This window comes from Equus caballus, chromosome 3, assembly GCF_041296265.1.
Source record: "Equus caballus isolate H_3958 breed thoroughbred chromosome 3, TB-T2T, whole genome shotgun sequence".
Lineage (NCBI taxonomy): Eukaryota > Metazoa > Chordata > Mammalia > Perissodactyla > Equidae > Equus > Equus caballus.
Window position 1 is genome coordinate 91,674,450 of NC_091686.1, and position 19,616 is coordinate 91,694,065.

At 38.0% G+C, this 19,616-nt stretch overlaps 1 protein-coding gene across 1 annotated transcript in view; it reads right to left on the reverse strand.

The window, feature by feature from the left end:
* Positions 1-14,389, reverse strand: part of SLC30A9 (solute carrier family 30 member 9) — a 94,231-nt gene extending 79,842 nt beyond the window's left edge. Inside the window, exons 1-2 of the mRNA XM_005608997.4 lie at positions 14,091-14,389; positions 3,332-3,499 (exon numbers count right to left, since the gene is read on the reverse strand). Of these exons, the coding sequence (XP_005609054.2) occupies positions 3,332-3,499; positions 14,091-14,202 (280 nt within the window). The 5' untranslated portion in view covers positions 14,203-14,389. The remainder of the gene's footprint in view (positions 1-3,331; positions 3,500-14,090) is intronic.
* Positions 14,390-19,616: the final 5,227 nt, after the last annotated feature.

A 19,616-nucleotide genomic window follows, 5' to 3' on the forward strand; every position in this document is an offset into this window, starting at 1 on the left:
CTACCAACCCCACCACCATGTCCTCTACTCACTAGTCTAGTCATACTAAATTACTTATAATTTTACCTTCTTTCTCCACCATTCATCACACTAATACTACTTTTTTTTCAGGTCCACAACTAGATATTTCCTTATGGAAACCTTTCTCAACCACTCAAGACTCAGTTAGGTGCCCCTCCTATGTGCTCCCGCAGCACACAGTATTTCCTTTATCACAGTACTTACTACACAGTATTATATTTGTTTGCTTAATTTTCTGTTTTAGTAATAAAGAGAACATAAACTCAGAGTCTTTCTCACTTGCTGTCATATAAAAAGTACTCAACAGGGCAGGCCCGGTGGCGCAGCGGTTAAGTTCACACGTTCCACTTCAGTGGCCCAGGGTTCGCCGGTTCAGATCCTGGGTGCAGACATGGCACCGCTTGGCAAGCCATGCTGTGGCAGATGTACTCACATATAAAGTAGAGGAAGATGGGCACGGATGTTAGCTCAGGGCCAGTCTTCCTCAGCAAAAAGAGGAGGATTGGCAGCAGATGTTAGCTCAGGGCTAATCTTCCTCAAAAAAAAAAATTGCTCAACAAATACTTCTTGAATACATTAATGAATAAATAAATGAATAAGGGACTTCTTTTTAATGCTGCACAGCAGACTGGATATCCTGAACAAAAGCTTTTGAAATGCATTGCTAAGCTAGCAAAAAATGATCTGAAGAGGGCAAAAATGAAGGAAAAGCAGGACATCTATAGAGTAAGTGGACACACCAAAGCCAGCTTTTTCCCTGATGATTTCTTTGAGCTTTTGAGCTTCAGAACCTTTAACCTTCTGATGCTCTTTGAGCTTTAACTTCCACAGCTGCAAGGGGCATGGGAGACCAGAGAATAAGAATAGATTCTGATCGAGATGGAAAGTCTAATAGGACACACCCAGAAAAAAAGCTATTCACATGGTATAAGTGGGAACGAGAAAAAATACACACAGAAGGGAATAGCAAGGAAGCACACCTGCCTTTATTTTGGTGTTAAGCAGCGCGGAAGGAAAACACTCCCCTGAAAATCCTAAGGATAAGCCAGCTATCACACAAGTTTGCAGTCTGAATTCATGCTACCAATGCGGTCTAAAAATCTAAAGCAGAGAATTTAATTTAATGTGGTTCCAAGTTGTCCACAGCAGCCAACAGAGACAAAAGCAAACTCTCTATGCAGGAATGCATCTTCAATACAGAGAGACATCAAATAGTTCCAAGATATAAACTTGTATGGAAAATGAAAATGAACAACTCTCAGTTAAAAAAACAGATCTGGCAGCATGAATGAGAGCAAGAAACAGAGGAAAAAAATGATCTAGTGAGAACCAAAAGATTTCAGACAGCAGAATTTTCAGTCACAAAATATAAAATAGCTATGTTTAATATGGCTATAACAAAAGAGAAATTTGAAAATTTCTCTTTTCAAAGAGAATTTGGTTGGAGACTAACCAAGCAAGGTGAAAAATAATCTCTAGAAATGAAAAATATCATCATTGAAATTAAAAGGTCAACATATGTACCAACCAGCAGATTAGAGGAAACTAAAGAAGGAATTCGTGAACTAGGTAGACCTAAGAAAATAATCCAGAATTCAGGACAGAAAGATAAAGAAATACAAAATACGACAGAGGGGTTTAGAGACACAGAAAATAAAGCAACAAGATGTAATATATGTCTAATTGGAGTTCCAAAAGGAGATAAGAAAGAAATGAGAATAAGTAATACTTGAAGGGATAGTGATAGAAAATTGTAAAATTCCAGAGTTGTAGAAAAATACCAATCCTCAGATCCAGGAAGCCCAACAAATCTAAAGCATGATAAACACAAATACCTACCTAGTCAATTCATAGTAAAACTGCACTTTACTCCACAGAAAAAGACTCTCAAAAATAAAGTTAATCAAATTTAAAAAGCAGTTAAATAGAAAAGAATGACGACAAAAGCATGATATCTGATTTCTCAACAGCAACAATGGAAGCCAAAGACACTGGAATAACATCTTAAATGTGCCTTTGCCATAACAATTTCCAGACCTAAAAGAACTTCTATAGGGATACACATGAAACAGAAACACAGAGAAATAAGAAAAGGTGGTTAACAAAGATTCCCAGATAAATTTAAACAAATAGCAATGTACATTTTATAGAAAGGAAAGAGCAGAACAGACACAAAATACTAGCCAACAAATAGCATTTAAGTTGGGAGGGGTGACCAGAGTAAGCATTCTAAGTTCTTTACATTTTTCAGAAGGAAAGTAAACATTCCAATTAGCTTTAGACTTTAAGTACAGACAGAGAATACACAACTCCTAAACAAGTGTGTGTATGTGGAGGGAAAAGGGGGGTAGGGGGAATAATGAAATGAGAAAAAATTTTAAAAGGCAAAAAAGGAATTAAAAAAATAGCCCAAGCAAGCTCATGATACAATGGGAGAAATACGTCCAAACATATCAGCAATTACAGCAAATGTAAACAGACTAAACTTCCAGTTGAAACACAAAGATAATCCAATTAGGAGGGAAAAAAGTTAAAGGATGGGAAAAATCATATCAGGCAAATACTAATGAAATCTGGTGGAGATGCCACTAAAAAAAGTCGTTACATAACAATAAATGGTGTAATTTATCAGTGTTATGTAACAATTCTAAATGTGTATGCATCTAGTAACACAGCCTCAAAAACATATAAAACAAAATTTTAGGGAGAGCTATAAGGAAAGACTGTCAAATCTACCATCACAGCTATCATGGTTTGAATGCCTACTTTAGAAAAGAAGTGAGGTTCAAAACTAATGAGCAAAATAGCTAACTGATAGTTAAAAAATGAATGACAGAATAAACACAAAGTAGAAAGGAGGATATAATTAAGGTAGGAGTAGTAATTAATGAAATAGGAAACACATATTAAAAGATTCAAGGCAAAGACAAATTATTACTTGGAAAAAAATAAAATGGACAAAGTTCTGGCAAGATTAATCAAGAAAATAAGACAAACACCATTAAGAATGAAACAAAAGGAAATAACTACGTATGCTACTAAGGCTATACCGAGTATCATGAACTTTATGCCAATAAATCAAAAATTTAGTTTAAATGGATAAATTCCTAGAAAAAATAGAACTTACGAAAACAGCACCAAAAAGAAAGAAAAATTAAAAGAAATTAAATTAGCAGTTTAATAGCTCCCCACAAAGAAAATACTAGTCCAGATAGTTTTACAGGTAAGTTCTATCAAACATTAAAGGAACAAATCTCATACAAACTATTCCAGTATACAGAAAAAATTATTTTAAAAGATTTATACATACCTGTTTCATCAAATGATGGTACTTTTTCCACTCTGACAGTTTGTGACCCCTGTCCTTCTTTCTGAACATTTGCAGAGTACCACTTTACTTGATTCAGTGTACAAATGCATGGATGGCTATAGGGAACCATATTTGAAAAGCTTCCAAATGTCACTAAATTCTGCCATTCTACAATAAAAAAATTTTTTTTTAATTTCAACCTCACAATAAGAATTTTTCTACCCAATAAAACATACCTACTATAATTAGAAAGAGAATAAAGTTGCAGAATAAAAATAACAGTAAAACCTTCATTCTGTTAGATACTCGAATGCACAATGCCAAGCCATCCTCTCCATGGAGGTGTTTCACTGACCCCCTAAGTGTACAGAGACTACACTTCGTCAGGAAAAAATAAGGATAGTCTTCCTATTCTCTAATTTGTAAATTTATTTGTATGGACACTTTTTAAATACATAAAATCAAATAAAACATTCACATTATTCAGCCATTCTGAAAGGTCTCTGTCATGTAATAGATACTTTTTATTTTGTATGCTGGTTCCATGCTAAAAAAATGTTGGCATAACATCTAATAGAGAACTCTGAGAGAGGGGAGGTCAGGAGGGCTTCCTACCCAAAATCACCACGTGTCCTCCTTCCAATGGCTAGAGATTTAGTCTTCTTTCATTTCACAATTAATAAGTGAATTACATTAATCAGCCTTTCGTACTATCATGGATTTTTTAAAATAAGATAATCAGATCAACATTTGGTGAGATTCCTCAGTATATGGGAATTCTAATTGAAGGAAGAATAGAAGACTAATTACGAAGCACTTCAGCTGCTGCATCTGGACTGACTGTAGGCTTTGGAGGGCTGAAACACAGAGGAAAAATATATTCCACACTTGCAACAGAGTGCTAGAAGAGTAAATCTGTCTGACTCTACTCTCATGTGACCCTCTTTCTGTTTTATTTTTTACTATAAGTACTTAGAACTCAAAAACCCTGTCTAGATATAATTTATGTATTTTCTAAAGTTTTAGGTAAAATAATGAAATTACATCATCAGAGAAAGCCAAGTTTTTCCAAGAGTGGAGGGTTAAGCATTTACGAGTTGAAACTTTTCTAGCTGCTTATAATAATCTTCCAAAGCTGTTAATTCATGTATGTGTATGTGCAGGTATATGCCTTCTGAAATCAAATAAATAAACCTTTTTTTAATGGCTCAGAGAATTCATCAGGATAAAAACATAAGTTATTGTGAATGTTGAAGATAATTTGAAAAGTATGAGGGACATAAAGCAGCATAAGTAATCACTCAAGTTTCAGGCTTGTTCTCTTGAAAAACTTCCTGAAGTCTACTTATTCTTTCATTTATTTGGCAAATAATTGTTGAAGGCCTAGCATGTGTTTTTTAGTCATTTGTCTCTATTTCTTAAAAGCTGAGTAAAGCAAATATAACAATGCATCTTCTTGCACATTAAAACATGTAGCCTACTAGTAAAAATTCATTAGAAAAGCAAAAGCTAAAGCAAATTCTCGTAAGACACCCACTCTCCAGGAAAGCCTGTTCTTCACCACGGCCGCTGGTGTTCTGACTTGTTGGCCCTATTCAAAATATCTTTTGTGATTATTACCTAACAAAGCAATATGCCACCAACACTTTTTTTTTTCCTCCCACTGATAAAATGCTTTTACAGAGATTATGCTAAGGTGTTTAAAGAGGGATTACTCCACAGTCTAAAAATCCTTTCTCAGAAGATGACAGTATTTCCCTGACTTGATCCTGGAGTTTTTTCAAGGTCCTTCTTAGTTTTTAAAACATTTTATTACAGAAAATTTCAAACATATGCAAAGGTAGAAAAAACAGTCCAATAAATGTCCATGTACTCATTGCCCACCATCAACAGTTATCAACTTATGGTCAGTCTTGTCTCATCTCTACTAGCACCAGTATCTCCTTATCTCCATAGTAATTTGATGCAAATCTCAGACATGAAATAATTTCATTCATAAATATTTCCATATGTAGTCTGAGATAAGAACTTGTTAAAATACAGAGACACCACCATTACAAGTAAAAAAAAGAAAGAATTCCTTATCCTTATTATCAAATATCCTCAATTTTCAATTTCCAATTGTTACAAGCATCAGAATTTTTTTGTGTGAACAGATCCTAATAAGGTCCACATATTGTGACTGAAATGTCTTTTGAGTCTCTTTTAAGCTACAGGCTGTCTTTTTTTTAGGGCAATTTTTATATTGAAGAAACCAAGTTGTTTGTTCTGAATTTTGTAGTTTTTCAGTCTGAATTTTCTTGACTTAATTTCCATGGTGTTGTTTAACCTGTTCTTCTATAAGTTCTATAAATCAATGGATATAAAGGCTGTATCCAAATTCAGGTTCTTTGTATTAGGACAACACTACTTGTTAAGTGACGATGAGCTCTTTCATCAGGAGCCACATAATATTTGTTTGTGATAGTGTCTGCTTTTGTTCAACGCCTGAACCATTTATTCATTATGATGAGGATTTTTAGGCTGCTTAATTTTAAAACAGTTTATGATGAGGATTTTTAGGCTGGTTACTTTTAAAACTACAGATAAGAAGCAGGCTCCAAGGAGTGGAATTTGTTTGCCCTTTTGATCAGAGACAATTGCAGTTGTAAAGGAAATCTCCATGCCTCCCTCTCTGGAATTTGTTTGCCCCTTGTTGGGAAAACATTTACATTTCTAAGTGAAACATCTACCTGTGAAGATGCTTCCCCCTTGTTGAGAAAACATTTACACTTCTAAGGGAAACATCTATCTGTGGAGATGACTCCCCCTCTGAGCCAGGAGGAAGGGGGGACGGCCTTATCTCTGGAAACTGCCTGGCAACCTCATGTAACTGACCCTCACCCCAAAATCCTCCTTTGTCTTTAGTTGAAGATAATATTTGAGCGGTGACTTCTGCCATTTACTCAATCCGGTTTGATTCTTATCTTAAAGTTATGGGACCGCCAAATGGCCAGACCAAACGGGCACTAATAAAGAGATAACTCACTTACCTATGCCTTAAATTTGGCCCTAACCCTCAGTTCGGGGCAGCAGGAGCAGCAGGAGCTCTGACTGCCCGTGGGTCCTGTCCCCACGCACCAGCTCTGCCTGCCCATGGGTCCTGTCCCCATGCCAGCGGGGGCAGCAGCAGCAGCTCTGCCTGCCCATGGGCTCTGTCCCCATGCCAGCGGGGGCACCAGCAGCAGCAGCAGCAGCAGCAGCAGCAGCAGCAGGAGCAGCAGAAGCTCTGACTGCCCATGGGTCCTGTCCCCATGCTACTCTATCTCTATTCTCTAAATAAAAGAGCACTACTGCCAGATCTTGAGAGTCTAAGAAATCTTTCTTTCGACTCCTCGGCTCACCGATCCCGCATCAATTCGGTGGTTACAAAATGGTGATATTTTATCACTTCTTTATTTATTAGTCAGGGTACTTCTACAAAGAGAAAATTCCCCTCATTAATGTGGTTATTCAGCAGTATAGTTCATACAGGAAAGTCAGGCTAAATGGTTCATTCTTTCCCTTTATTTACCACTTCCTCAAAATAATGAGTTCACTACCTACCATCCTGCAATAGTGACACATTAATTTGTATGTGTATATGTATCATTATGATTTCATAGATTTAAACATTATTTGATGTATTTCAATCCATTTTAGTCATTACCTTGATTAATGCTCAAATTGTCCCATTTCTCACCAGTATGGGTCTCTCCAAATTGACTCTTGTGTCCTTGCGACACTATTCTAGTTACCTTTGATAGCTTCCTAGCTAGCTGTTTCAAAAAGTCCTTTCTGTTTCAGGTATTAGCAACTTTAAAAGTACACATCTGGCATTAACACAAGATTGAAAATTGCACAGAATTTGCAGAATACACTACCACCTTTAACATTTTATATTCTAAAAATACATAGGACCACATTTGACTCAACAAAAAAACATAATATCTAACACATAGCAGTAAAAACACAACCATTTGTTAAATAAATTACTGAATTAATTAATTAATTCTAGGAGGCAGAAAGACAGTAAAAAAGTATTACCACTCTTAAGAGCCTTTCTTCAAGGTAACTTCTAAAATAAGCTACACAGGGAAGATTAGTTTGGCGCTCGAAGTTCTATGGACCTGGACAAGGACGATCTCACTGCTGCATATGTATGGGCTGTTTCTTCATCTAGACCACAGAGCTACTAGTATCTTATCAGTCTAGGAACAACAATCACTCTTATCTGCTGTTATTTTACTGCTACTGCTTCTGCAGCTCCTAACGACCACTGCTACTGATCACTACTTGTCCTCTCTCTCCAATCTGGTCTGTCATCTACCATTTACTCTGGCTTTCAGAGGAAATTTGGCGGTCTTTTCAGACTCCAACAACAAACCACACAAGAAACTCTTTTCCTCCCATGCAAACAGACAATTCTGTCTACTGTGTATGTTGCTTCTGTACTAAAAACAAATGATTTCTTGCAGTTTGGAATATTTGCTTTCTGGCTAATTTCAGGACCAGAGTCAAATCTGTAGCCTAAGTCTTCCAGAGGTCAGTCTCTTTACTTAAGAGACTATTTCAGGAGTTTTTCCCAAAATTTCTAAAGCACCGATATATTAAAAACTAAATCTAAACTAAAATTTAAATTACATTATTAAATATATTAATAATAATTAATATTAATATATTATATATTAAAAACTAAATCTAAAACTAAAAACTAATTACATTTATTTTTAAAGAAGTTACTAAGTGTGAAATTAAAATACACAATAAGAAGCAGGGTAGCACCGCACAAGCTTGCTGGGCCCATAAAATACACAACATAAAATGGAAAAACTATTCTTCATGGTACTATTTATCACAGCAAAAAGAGAAAACCACTTAAATGTTCCTTAATAGAAGAATGATTAAGTTATGAAAGGTTCCTAGATTTTCTTTCTTTTTTTTTAAAGATTTATTCTTTTCCTTTTTCTCCCCAAAGCCCCCTGGGACATAGTTGCATATTCTTCATTGTGGGTTCTTCTAGTTGCGGCATGTGGGAGGCTGCCTCAGCATGGCTTGATGAGCAGTGCCATGTCTGCGCCCAGGATTCGAACCAATGAAACACTGGGCCGCCTGCAGCGGAGCACACAAGCTTAACCACTCGGCCACGGGGCCAGTCCCTTTACTTTTTTTTTTTTTTGAGGAAGATTAGCCTTGAGCTAACTGCTGCCAGTCTTCCTCTTTTTGCTGAGGAAGCCTGGCCCTGAGCTAACATCCGAGCCCATTTTCCTCTACTTTATATGTGGGACGCCTACGACAGCATGGTGTGCCAAGCAGTGCCATGTCCGCACCTGGGATCCAAACCAGCGAACCCCATGCTGCCGAGAAGCAGAACGTGCGAACTTAACCTCTGGGCCACCAGGCCGGCCCCCCTATATTTTCTTCACATATTCATTAAAGACTCTTAATAACATGGAAAAACACTCATGTTATAATGCTGCATTAAAAAAGGCAGGAGATAAAATAAAACACTATGATTTCAACCATTAAAAATGTGACTGGTTGGGGGCCAGCCCTCTGGCCTAGTGGTTAAGATCACACGCTGTGCTTCGGCGGCCCACGGTTTCGCGGTTCAGATCCTGGGCGCAGACATGGCACCGCTCATCAGGTCACGCTACCAGGCGGTGTCCTACAGAGCACAACCATAAGGACCTACAATTAGAATATAGAACTATGTACTGGGGGGCTTTGGAGAGAAGAAGAAGAAAGAAAGAAAATAAATAAAAAATTTGTTCACAACAGGTAGTTAAAAAAATGTGACTGGTGAAATATCTGGATTACACATACACTCAATACTTTCCCATATATTCAAAAAAATGTCTAAAATTTAAAAAAATGAAAAACATATCCACCGCTAAATGACTTTTAATATCATTACTGCTAATATTAATACACTATCTCTAGTTTACTTTTATGCTTTCAGCTAGCCAAAAATGCAGGAAAATCCCTTTTATGTCTAATCATCTAGCAAGCAAAAGTGTGACCTAGACCAGGTAGCTCAACCTAGAGGACTACTGCTGATGTGAATTTTCTCCAGAATAGAGTAAGCAACAGGGAATCCATTTTCGTGAGTATGAATATGAGATGCTGGCAACTTTCCGCACTGCCTCTTGGCATACATCTCTACTACCTTGCTTAATTCTTGTTAATAATTGCTTAGAAAAAGTAAAAACAATAACAGTATCTAATACATTAAGGATTTACCAAGTGCCCTTGTCCTAAATGCTTTACCTATAGTATCACATTTTATAATTTATATCCCAAAACATATTTCAAAGCCATCTACTTCTCTCCTTTTCCATTCCTAACTACCATGCCCAACCACAATCTTGTTCGCCTATATAACTTTAATAGCCCCCCAATCATCTCCTTATTCACTCTCTCCCCTTTCTGATCCATCCTCCACACAGTGGTCAGAGTGATATTTTAAAAACATTGCCTTTCTTTTTTTAACCTATGGCCTAAAAGGCTCTGATATCTCTCCAACCTCATTTCACACCACTCCACCTTACCCAAGCCACAGCAGGTTTCTTCCTGCTGAAACTAGTCTGGTTACTGGAGTTCCTATTTGTTCTGCCTGGATTGCTCTTTGCCCCAGATCTTCACCTGGCCTGCTCATTTTCATTCTTCATGCCTTGGCTCAGTCACCACCTCGTCAGAAAAGCTGGAGTCCCAGGCCAGAATATCTAATGAAATGGTCCCTGCTGGCTACTTTCTAGCCCATCACCTGCTTATTTCTTTTATAGCACTTAGATATGTTTTCTCATTCTTAGCATCTGCCCAGTACGGGTGGAAACTGTGCCTGTCTCGTTCAGCACTACACCACCAGCAACTACAAGGCCTGGCAGCTCCTTGCTGAATGATCCTCACTCGCAACAACCCCATGAGGCACATACTATGGTTAGCTTGATTTTACAGTTGAAAATTCTATCATTAACTTGAACTACCCCTGCCAAAATGGTCTTTTATAACTATCAATGTTCCTATTAGTCATTTAAGGTGGTAGAGGGGAGGGAGCTGGACACAAAAGTTAAATTCCCACTCTACTTTTCTTATGATAATAAACACTAGCAGATTAGAGATAGGAATAAAATACAAAGCTTTAATTTCTATATTATTTTAAAACTACACTTTTATTAATCTTAGATTTAAGGAAAAGCATGTATCTGTTAATTTGGTATGCAGTACTTAAAGGAGCATCCTCATCTCAAATTTTTGTCAAATGAGACAAGGCATAAGTACATGAAAAAATAACTGCTCTATGCAAAGCCAAAGGTACTTTAAAAACAAAAAGGAATATATTTACTATAGAAACTAAGTAACATTTTTATTATTTAAAAGTGTATGTTTGGGGCCGGCCCAGTGGCACAGCAGTTAAGGTTGCACGTTCTGCTTCTCGGGAGCCCGGGATTCACCAGTTCGGATCCTGGGCGTGGACACGGCACCGCTTGGCAAAAGCCATGCTGTGGTAGGGGTCCCACATATAAAGCAGAGGAAGATGGGCATGGATGTTAGCTCAGGGCCAGCCTTCCTCAGCAAAAACAGGTGGATTGGTAGTAATTAGCTCAAGGCTAATCTTCCTCAAAAAAAAAAAAAAAAGAAAGTATACGTTTATTGTAGGTCATCTGAAAAACACAAAGTTAAAATTTTTCTGGGGCCGGCCCCGTGGCCAAGTGGTTAAGTTCACGTGTTCCGTTGCGGCAGCCCAGGGTTTTGCTGGTTCCGATCCCGGGTGCAGACAGGGCACAGCTCATCAAGCCATGCTGAGGCAGCATCCCACATGCCACAACTAGAAGGACCCACAACTAAAAATATACAATTATGTTCCAGGGGGCTTTGGGGAGAAAAAGGAAAAATAAAATCTTAAAAAAAAAATTTTCTAAAGAAACTCACTGTTAATATCACAGTATATATAATGAACTTACTGTATTTTTTCTAGTTTTATCTAATTGTTCAGCAAGAGCATTGTCCCATGTCACTAAATATTCTTCTAAATTATGATATTTTTAGAATTTGTTGCATATATCATCAGCCCATAATAAATGTATCATATTTCAGTTTCCAACTCTTCATAACTAGTAATGTTACCAACTTATTACCATGAATAATGAACTTGTGCACACATTTTAACACATATCTAATTATTTCTTTAAAGTAAATCCCTTTGAGTAGAACTGTCGGGTTAGAAGGCATAAGCCTTTAAAGTTCTTTTTGTACAAAGAATAACTGACCTCTAAAACAACTGCCCTAATCAGTGGTAAGAGAAGTTCCTGCTTTCCTGGACTCGAAATATGAGGTATCATTATGAGAAACTTAGCCAATATGAGACAGGCAAGTAGTAAAACCTTTAAACTTCTATTTCTATGCTTATTAGTTAGTATGGAACATTTTTGCATTTTTATTGGCCACTTGAACTCCTTTATGAACTCCTTATTCATCTCCTTTGTCTATTCTTCTACTGGAATGTGCAGTGGTTTGTAAAAATTCTCTATAAATTAGGGATACTAACTCTACACAGCAGTCACTGTTTATTGAGCATTTGAATTGTGGCTGGTCTGAATTAAGATGTGTTCAAAATGTAAAATACACACTAGACTTCAAAGATTTAGTAGAAAAAGATAACGTAAAATGTCTCCATAATTTTTATATTGCTTATATACTGAAACATTTTGAATATACCAGATAAATTACTAAAATTAGTTTCATCTGTTGTTATTTTTTTACTATGGCTATCAGACAACTCAAAATAACATGCGTGGCTCACATGGTATTTCTTTTGAACGGTGCTGCTCTAGACTACTGTTTTCCTTTTCACCTCCAAATGTTTTCAGTGCTGGTTTGCCATAACAGGCATTTTTTATTCCTAAGTATGCAAATAAAGCAATTGTATCTCTCTCTCCTTATTCTTTGTAAGTTTTTCCCAGCCACACAGGAATTTTCAAAGCATAAACTAAACTTCACTTCTTGATAAGAAAAACATCTGTTTTTAGAATTTCTTCCCAAAATATTTCGAGTATTCTTTTCTTCTTACATGCAACCAACTTAAATAGTCCTCTTTTTTTAAATGATTTTTAAAGTTTCCCATAATTATGATTGGTCTTTTTAAAACTGTTTCAGTATTACGGAAACTAAATTTTCACAAACAAGGTTACTTTTAAAACCTACTAAGTGTTTTTAAGTGTGAAAACATATTTTAATTTTTTGGTACTAAACATTCCGAAGAACTTTGCAAAGTCATTCTGACTGGTGAAATAGGTAATTATTATCTGTGGTTCACAGATGGTTGAACAAAGAGCATATAATTTTCGACATGATGACAGCTACAGAGAATAGAGATTACAAATTAGACTATTACAAATCCTTTTACCAACAACCAACACTTAAAGGGCAGTTTAAATTCAACAGCCACTACATCTAATTTAAGTGTAAAATGCTGAAATTGCTTGGTCAATAGAAGCAATTATGCCAGAAAATTTACTTGGGGATCTTGTAGTACAGTGTAACTAGATAATTCATTTTGTTCATAAGAGAACCAACTATATTGCCAATATAAGCAAACTCAACAATTATACTTTTCTATCACCATCAAAAAGCCCCAAGAACAGTGCTGATAAAATTAACCCTTCTGAAATTTTAAGACCCAGTATTTACATTTACTGCAAATAAAAGATACGGATATACTCTAATTTATTTGCACAGCATGGGCGTTACTATAGCTTATATTACTAACAAACTTGAATGACCGGACTACAACTTGCAACTTCCGCGAAGTCACAAACGTGCTACAAGTTTTTTCAAACATAAATTTTGGGGAAACGTTTCTACAAATACTCTTTGCATCCCCAAGAATCTGGGGGATTAGATTAGGGGCAGATTTGGTTCTGTCTTCTCCCTCATTGTTCCTATCAGTTCTCCGGTGTCAAGGTACAGCGTGCCAAGGTATGACAAAAACAGAGGTAAGCCTGATTAAAAACTTACGAGTACAACGTTATTTTGGAAACTCTCAGACAACGTAAATTTCAGTCAGAAAAGAATGTTGAAGGAGAGAAATAAAAATTCTCATCAACCACCTTTTTCTAGGTTACAGCCTCCAGTAGACACTTTTTCAGCAAAAAGACTCTTCAACAGAACTGATCAGTTCTTTTGTTTTTCCGTCCCAAATCGGGCTCATTCAATAACTGTGAGTTGGTCAGACCTTCACACTCATGAATGAGTCATATGCTGAGTAGCATCCCTCGTCTCCTTTTGGGAAATTTAAAAAAACAAGTTGGGGGTACGAAAAAATAAGCAAGGCAAGAAAATCTACTCAGCCCAAAGTGCTCACTGAAGGTGAGTCAGTGAGCTCAAAAGACCCAGGAACTTTGGGGAGTCCGCATTTCTCACTGCCTAGGGGGTTTACCGAGGGACACTGCGGTGCGCACGTAATTTTTTATTTGGGACAATGTGGTCGGCTTCAAGGATGCGACCCGAGCGGAGAGCTGCCCATAAGTTCCCGCGGGGGCGAAACCAGGGTTAGAGAGGCCTGCCGGGAGGCCCCGCGCGCTGGGCAGGCTGAACTGCAAAGGCGAGACCCGAAAGAAAGGTTCTGGGGCTGCGGAAAAGCAAGCCGGCGTCCCGTCTGGGACGCGGCGCCGAGCGCCGAACCCGACCCCGTCCTCCAGGCCGGCTTCCGCAGAGTCAGTGACCGGGGCGGGACACTCACCCTGGCGCTCGCTGGAGCCGCGGGCCGCCGCCCTGCAGTGCAGACGGAGCCGGCACAGGGAGGACCAGCTACATCTGTGGGCCGCAGCGGCGGCGGCCAAGCCCGGTAACATTCTGGCGGGGCAAAGGCCCCCACTGGGACACCGCCTCCTGCCTCCGCGCCGCCACCAGCACCAACTGACTCCATAGGCCACACACCAGCTAAGACGGACGCCAGCGCCGCCGTGGGCGGCCTCAGCCACCCGGAAATGGCCACGTCATTTAGCGTCGCCGGCCATCTAGGCAGCGGAAGTGACGTATGTGCGGAGCGAGAATCGCGAGGCCTTGCCTGCGCCGACCCGTCTGGGCCGCGTGAGGAGGGCGTGGCTGCAGAGGAAGTTTGGGCTCCGCCCCGTCTTTTTTCGCACCTGTGTTTGGATATCGCTGCTTAAATTGTTTGCGTTTTAGCAGCTGGAGAAGCCTTGAGAGAAGTGACGGCTTTTGGGACCTCTGCTTGATTTTTATCTTCGGGGCTGCAAACCTGCGCCACGGTGTTGGAAATGAGAGGAAAGGTGGGAAGAAAGGACTGCAGCCTTCTGAGCCTCTCTCCAGAGCCTTCCTAGATAAGCCCAAGCGGCGGCTAAGTGTTCTCAGTACCCTCTGATCCTTTACCACGGTACATCGTCCCTTGTAACACCGTTTTGTACCCAGTACACGAAGGCAAGTACCCACTTCGGAATCAGTTACTTGCCCTACTAATCTCTGAACCTCAGATTCTCGAATGTAATATAATAAAATAAGACTTGTATATATTCAAGGTTTGTCTGGGTAAACGGAGATGTGCAGATACCGGTACAGGCGTTAGTCTGGTCCTAGAGAGAGAGAGACCGGAACAGTATTCACCACGGCGTTAACTGTATTTATCTGTGATATCTTCGTTCAGGTCTGACTTCAACTTGAGAGGTCTGCCTTGACCACCCTAGCCATAGTAGGCCTGCTTATTGTCTACCCCGTTGTCCTATATACTTTTCTTCAAAACATTTGTCACTGTTTGAAATTATCTATGTATTTATTTTTTTTATTTTCTGTTTCTCAGAATAGAAAATAAGCGTCATGCTGCTGGAATCTTGTGTTTTGTACATTGGTGCTTCCAAGGGACTAAAACAATGCCTGGCACAAATAAATTAATTGAATGGAATGCATGATAGTTTGTTTTAAAATTAATCTGAGTCGCTTTATGTTACTACAAAATAACTATTTCAAGGGGAAATAAATTAGCATGTTACTAATTTTGAGAGAATCAATAGTCTTTTATGCTGATTGAGATAAGTATAACCAGATTAGTGAGGTCATAGTGATTAAATTATCACAAGAATGGTAAGCAAATTTAATTCCTATGAAAAACATAGTTTAAAACATTAAGTGGTCAAACATTAAAAAATGCTGTTACATAAATATTCATAACCTCAAGATTACTCAAAAATCTGAATATTACTGGAAAGTTCTTATCCCTTCCCTGTAAATAGATTTTACAGATTGTAAAGAGATTGCAAACAGAAATTCAACTTTATAATATAAAATACATAAAGTCTTAACCCTAATTTTATGGTAGCTATATGTAAATATCCATTAACCTTTGCTATAATGCTAACCTAAAAGCTTCGTATTCTTAAACTAGCCCCTGGTTTCAGATATCGTATTAATCAAAATTGATCAAAGCTTCTTAGAGTTTATTTTTATTATGTATAATAGGATTTTAATTTTCTTTTTGTTTATATGTATTTTCTAATCATTCTTAGAGGACTATTCATTCCTTTTGTGATAAGAAACATTTTTTTAAATACTTTTTTGGAGGGTTATTAAAATAATTTTAATAACACAGCTGGGTGATGTATAGAATGTAATGCTGGTGCATAGTACATTTTGACTATATGTTTTTTCCTACCCTCCTTTCCCCTGATATAGCTGGGGTATAACTTGACTTAGACACTGTGTTAATTTTGATAAACCTCCAGAAGCCTTGACTGGCCCAATGAGTTTGAAGAACAGTGGCTCACGCTGTGTTATCTTGTTTAACTCTCACAATGCTGCATCACATAATAAGGCCTCTGTGGACTTGGATTAAAGTACTTCTGCAGTCTTGGTGTTTACACCTCTATTGTCATGATATACTTGTCCTATTGGATAGTCCTCAAAATTTTCCCAAGTGCTGAAAATTAAGGCAATGTCAGTTTTAGAGTTCCTTAGGGGAATTTCCTTTGACCCTAAATTCTTTGAGAAATTCCATCCTTACAAAGAGACTTGACTTTAATGTGCCACTTGTGACACATTCAGCAACTGCCTATGTGTACTACACAGGTAAGATTCCAGCACCATGGAGCTTATTTTCTATTGGAGGAGACAGAAAATTTAGAAATAAACACATAGATAATTTCAAATAGTTATATTATTAATAGTAATATTGATCATTTACTAATTGCCATACTCTCTGTGCGTTATCTCATTCATAACACCTAAGCAAGTTATAGGTGAGGAAACTAAGTCACAAACATCTTGCTCTTCACCACCACACGTTACTTTATAAGTCACTGGGTTTGTCTTTTGGAAGACAATATGAGGTCTTTCAAAAGACTTAATGACAACGTGGTCTTTCATTGTTTTCTGAAATGTCAGTCAAGAGAGAGCATTTCTCCAGGTTTTTTTACACCATTTTATGTGTGATCAACATGATATTAAATTGTTTGAGTTTCACGAAGATTTGTCATATAAATAGATGCCTAAATATAGGTAACTATTAAGTCAGACAGATGGAAATAGAAGTAGAAAAGGGGTGAGCTGTCATTTGATTATTACTGTACACCACAACTCCTGCAAGATTTTCTGTCAATTCTGAAGAAGTTCCAACATCTTTCAGAAATTTGCTTCTCTAATTGAGCTGACTGTCCCTTAATTTCATCTTCTCTATAGCTTTGGGAAAATAATGATTTTCATCATAGGACAAACTTGGCTGTTTATCTGGGAAACTGACTTTGATAATCCATTACAAGATAAAATGAGTGGTTTACAAGATAAAGAGAGTGGTTGTATCATGAGGCTTACCAAAAACACAAATTTAATTTTGAACACAGATATATTTGTTGGCGTAATGTTTTTGCCTGAAACAGGGAGAAGGGAGATTGCCCACCTGAGCACTTCAAAAAGAAAATGGCTTACGTGTGGATAAAAGGGAGACTATCTGGCCACACCCAAGGGTGTCATTCCCTGCTGTCTAACCACAGTTAGGAGCAACGTGGGTCTGCACAAACACATTTTGTGTGTAGGCAAACTTCTCTTACATAAGCAAAGGAAGCAAAACTCAGAGTTGATAGGGTTTCTGACCAGGTTGCTAATCCTGATCTCCATTATTCAGAGAAGTCGTGGGATTTTCCCAAGATCACTCAGCAGGGATGGGCTAGAACATAAAAGCAGACTCAAGTCCTCTGACCCCAAATCTGTGTATGTGCTTGAGTGAGCATGGGGCTGGGCGAGGGGCGTGGCGGGGGCGGGGGGGGGGTGGTTGCTCTGATAGGTTTTCTCTCCATGTTATTCTGTGAAGTTACTTGTGAGGTTTTTTAAATCACAATTATTACGTGAAATAACCATATAGTACTCCACTACCAGTAAACAGGTTCACTCTGCTGCTTCCATCCAGGAATAAAAAGGAGTATGATTTCTCCAATGATGACCATATTTCTGGGTCCTAGCTCTCTTATTCAACTCTTCTTAGCTTCTCCAATAATACCTCCTTCTCAGAAAGTTGGGAAAAAAACTTATATACATATCTTCTACCATGCACCCCCCCCCTCCCTTTCCTCAGAGATTAGTGAACAAGATTGGGATTACAGGTATTACAGATAGGAAAATCAAGTTACTAAATACTCCTGGGGGCAGAAGAGACTGAACTGCTTGATAACCTTCATCCTTGAGGAAATAAGGTGGGGACTGAGAGCATATAGATTTGGTACTTTGGGGGAGGGCAGCATTTGTGAAGAGTCAGTTTCTTCCCCAGAGTCACAGGTGGGGACACCAAGAAAAATTCTCATTAAGTTTTTCAAAATTTAACTTTTTATTGAAGTATACTACACAGAAGAAGGCACAAATCTTAATGGGTACAGCTGTAAGAATTTTAACTAGTGAACAAAACTGTAACCAGTGTATAGCATTGCCAGCTACCCAGAAGCCTCCCTTCCAGTCACTACCCTCCTACCCCTCAAGTGTACCACTAATTGTTGCTTCCAACAACATAGATTAATTTTGCCCGTGTGGGGACTTTATATGGATGAATTGTACACTTTGTGCTCTTTCAGAGTACATGTGAATGAGTCTGGCTTCTTTTTCTCAACATTATGTTACAATAAGGAATAAGGTAATTGAAGAATTTCACATTTGTCTTCATACTTAAACAGAAGTACATAAGGGATTTTCCAAACCCCTTTCCAAAGAATTGGGGTAAATGGAGAAATTTAATAAATAGAAAAGAACTAAACAAGCAAAAGGAAATAAGCAGCAAAAATGTTTTTAAAAGGCTAAAAGTATTTTAGAAAGTGTCAAAAGAATAATTACTAAACCTATATGGCTGTGACAAATGAATTGTAATCAGAGGCCAGAGTACAAAAAAATATTCATTAACTTGCACTGTAGCACCTGCTACATGTTATTTCAGCAACTGAACTGTACAGTAATGACACTGAATTCTAAACTTAAATATCTAATAATTTAGCAAAGTCATTCCTGTTCCACACTTGCAAAAAAAAAAAAAAGAAAGGTTATAGAAAAAGTGGCTAAATAGTATCAAGACTAGTCATAGAATCTAATATATCATTTAAACTGGCCAGCAGGCTGCTCCCTGACCTAGCTGTTGAATATAGCAGTTTTTCTGGTAACAGGTGAAAAGCTCTGAGACACCCCAATATTTTACACCCTTGCTGCTTTAAGTTCTGATAATGGGCTCACACTCATTCCTTTTCCAGGAGTAAAGCATCAGGTTGTTTACTCATTCCACCCCCCAGCCAAGGAGTACGTCTTCATGATGGAAACCATACTCCAGGCAATGGGTTTGGGCTGTTATTTACCAGATGTCAAGTCAGAAAATATGCAACTGATAAAGCTTAAAAATAAGGTCATGAATGAAGAAAAATAAATTTGAAAGCAAACAGATTGTTTAACAGTTGCTATCAGAAACAAATTCTGGATTAAACATAAAATTTTTAACAAAATTCAGGCCTCCTGACTTGGAATTTTTTTAAAAAATGATAGAATTCAGTGCCAGTGAAGGACATGTATCATATTTTCTGTCTGCCCAGCATATTTTGAACATACTTCCAATATCTGGTGAATTTTCCACCTTGTAGGTCCACCTCCCCAAGGTAGAAGGTTGGAACTTGCTTTCCCAGGCTCCTTTGCAGCTAGGGCCCACAGATATGACAAAGGCTGCAACCAACCATCAGAAATCCATGAGAGGCTTCAATTTGAAAGAAAGTAATGGGAAAAACAGAGCATCTCATGGAAT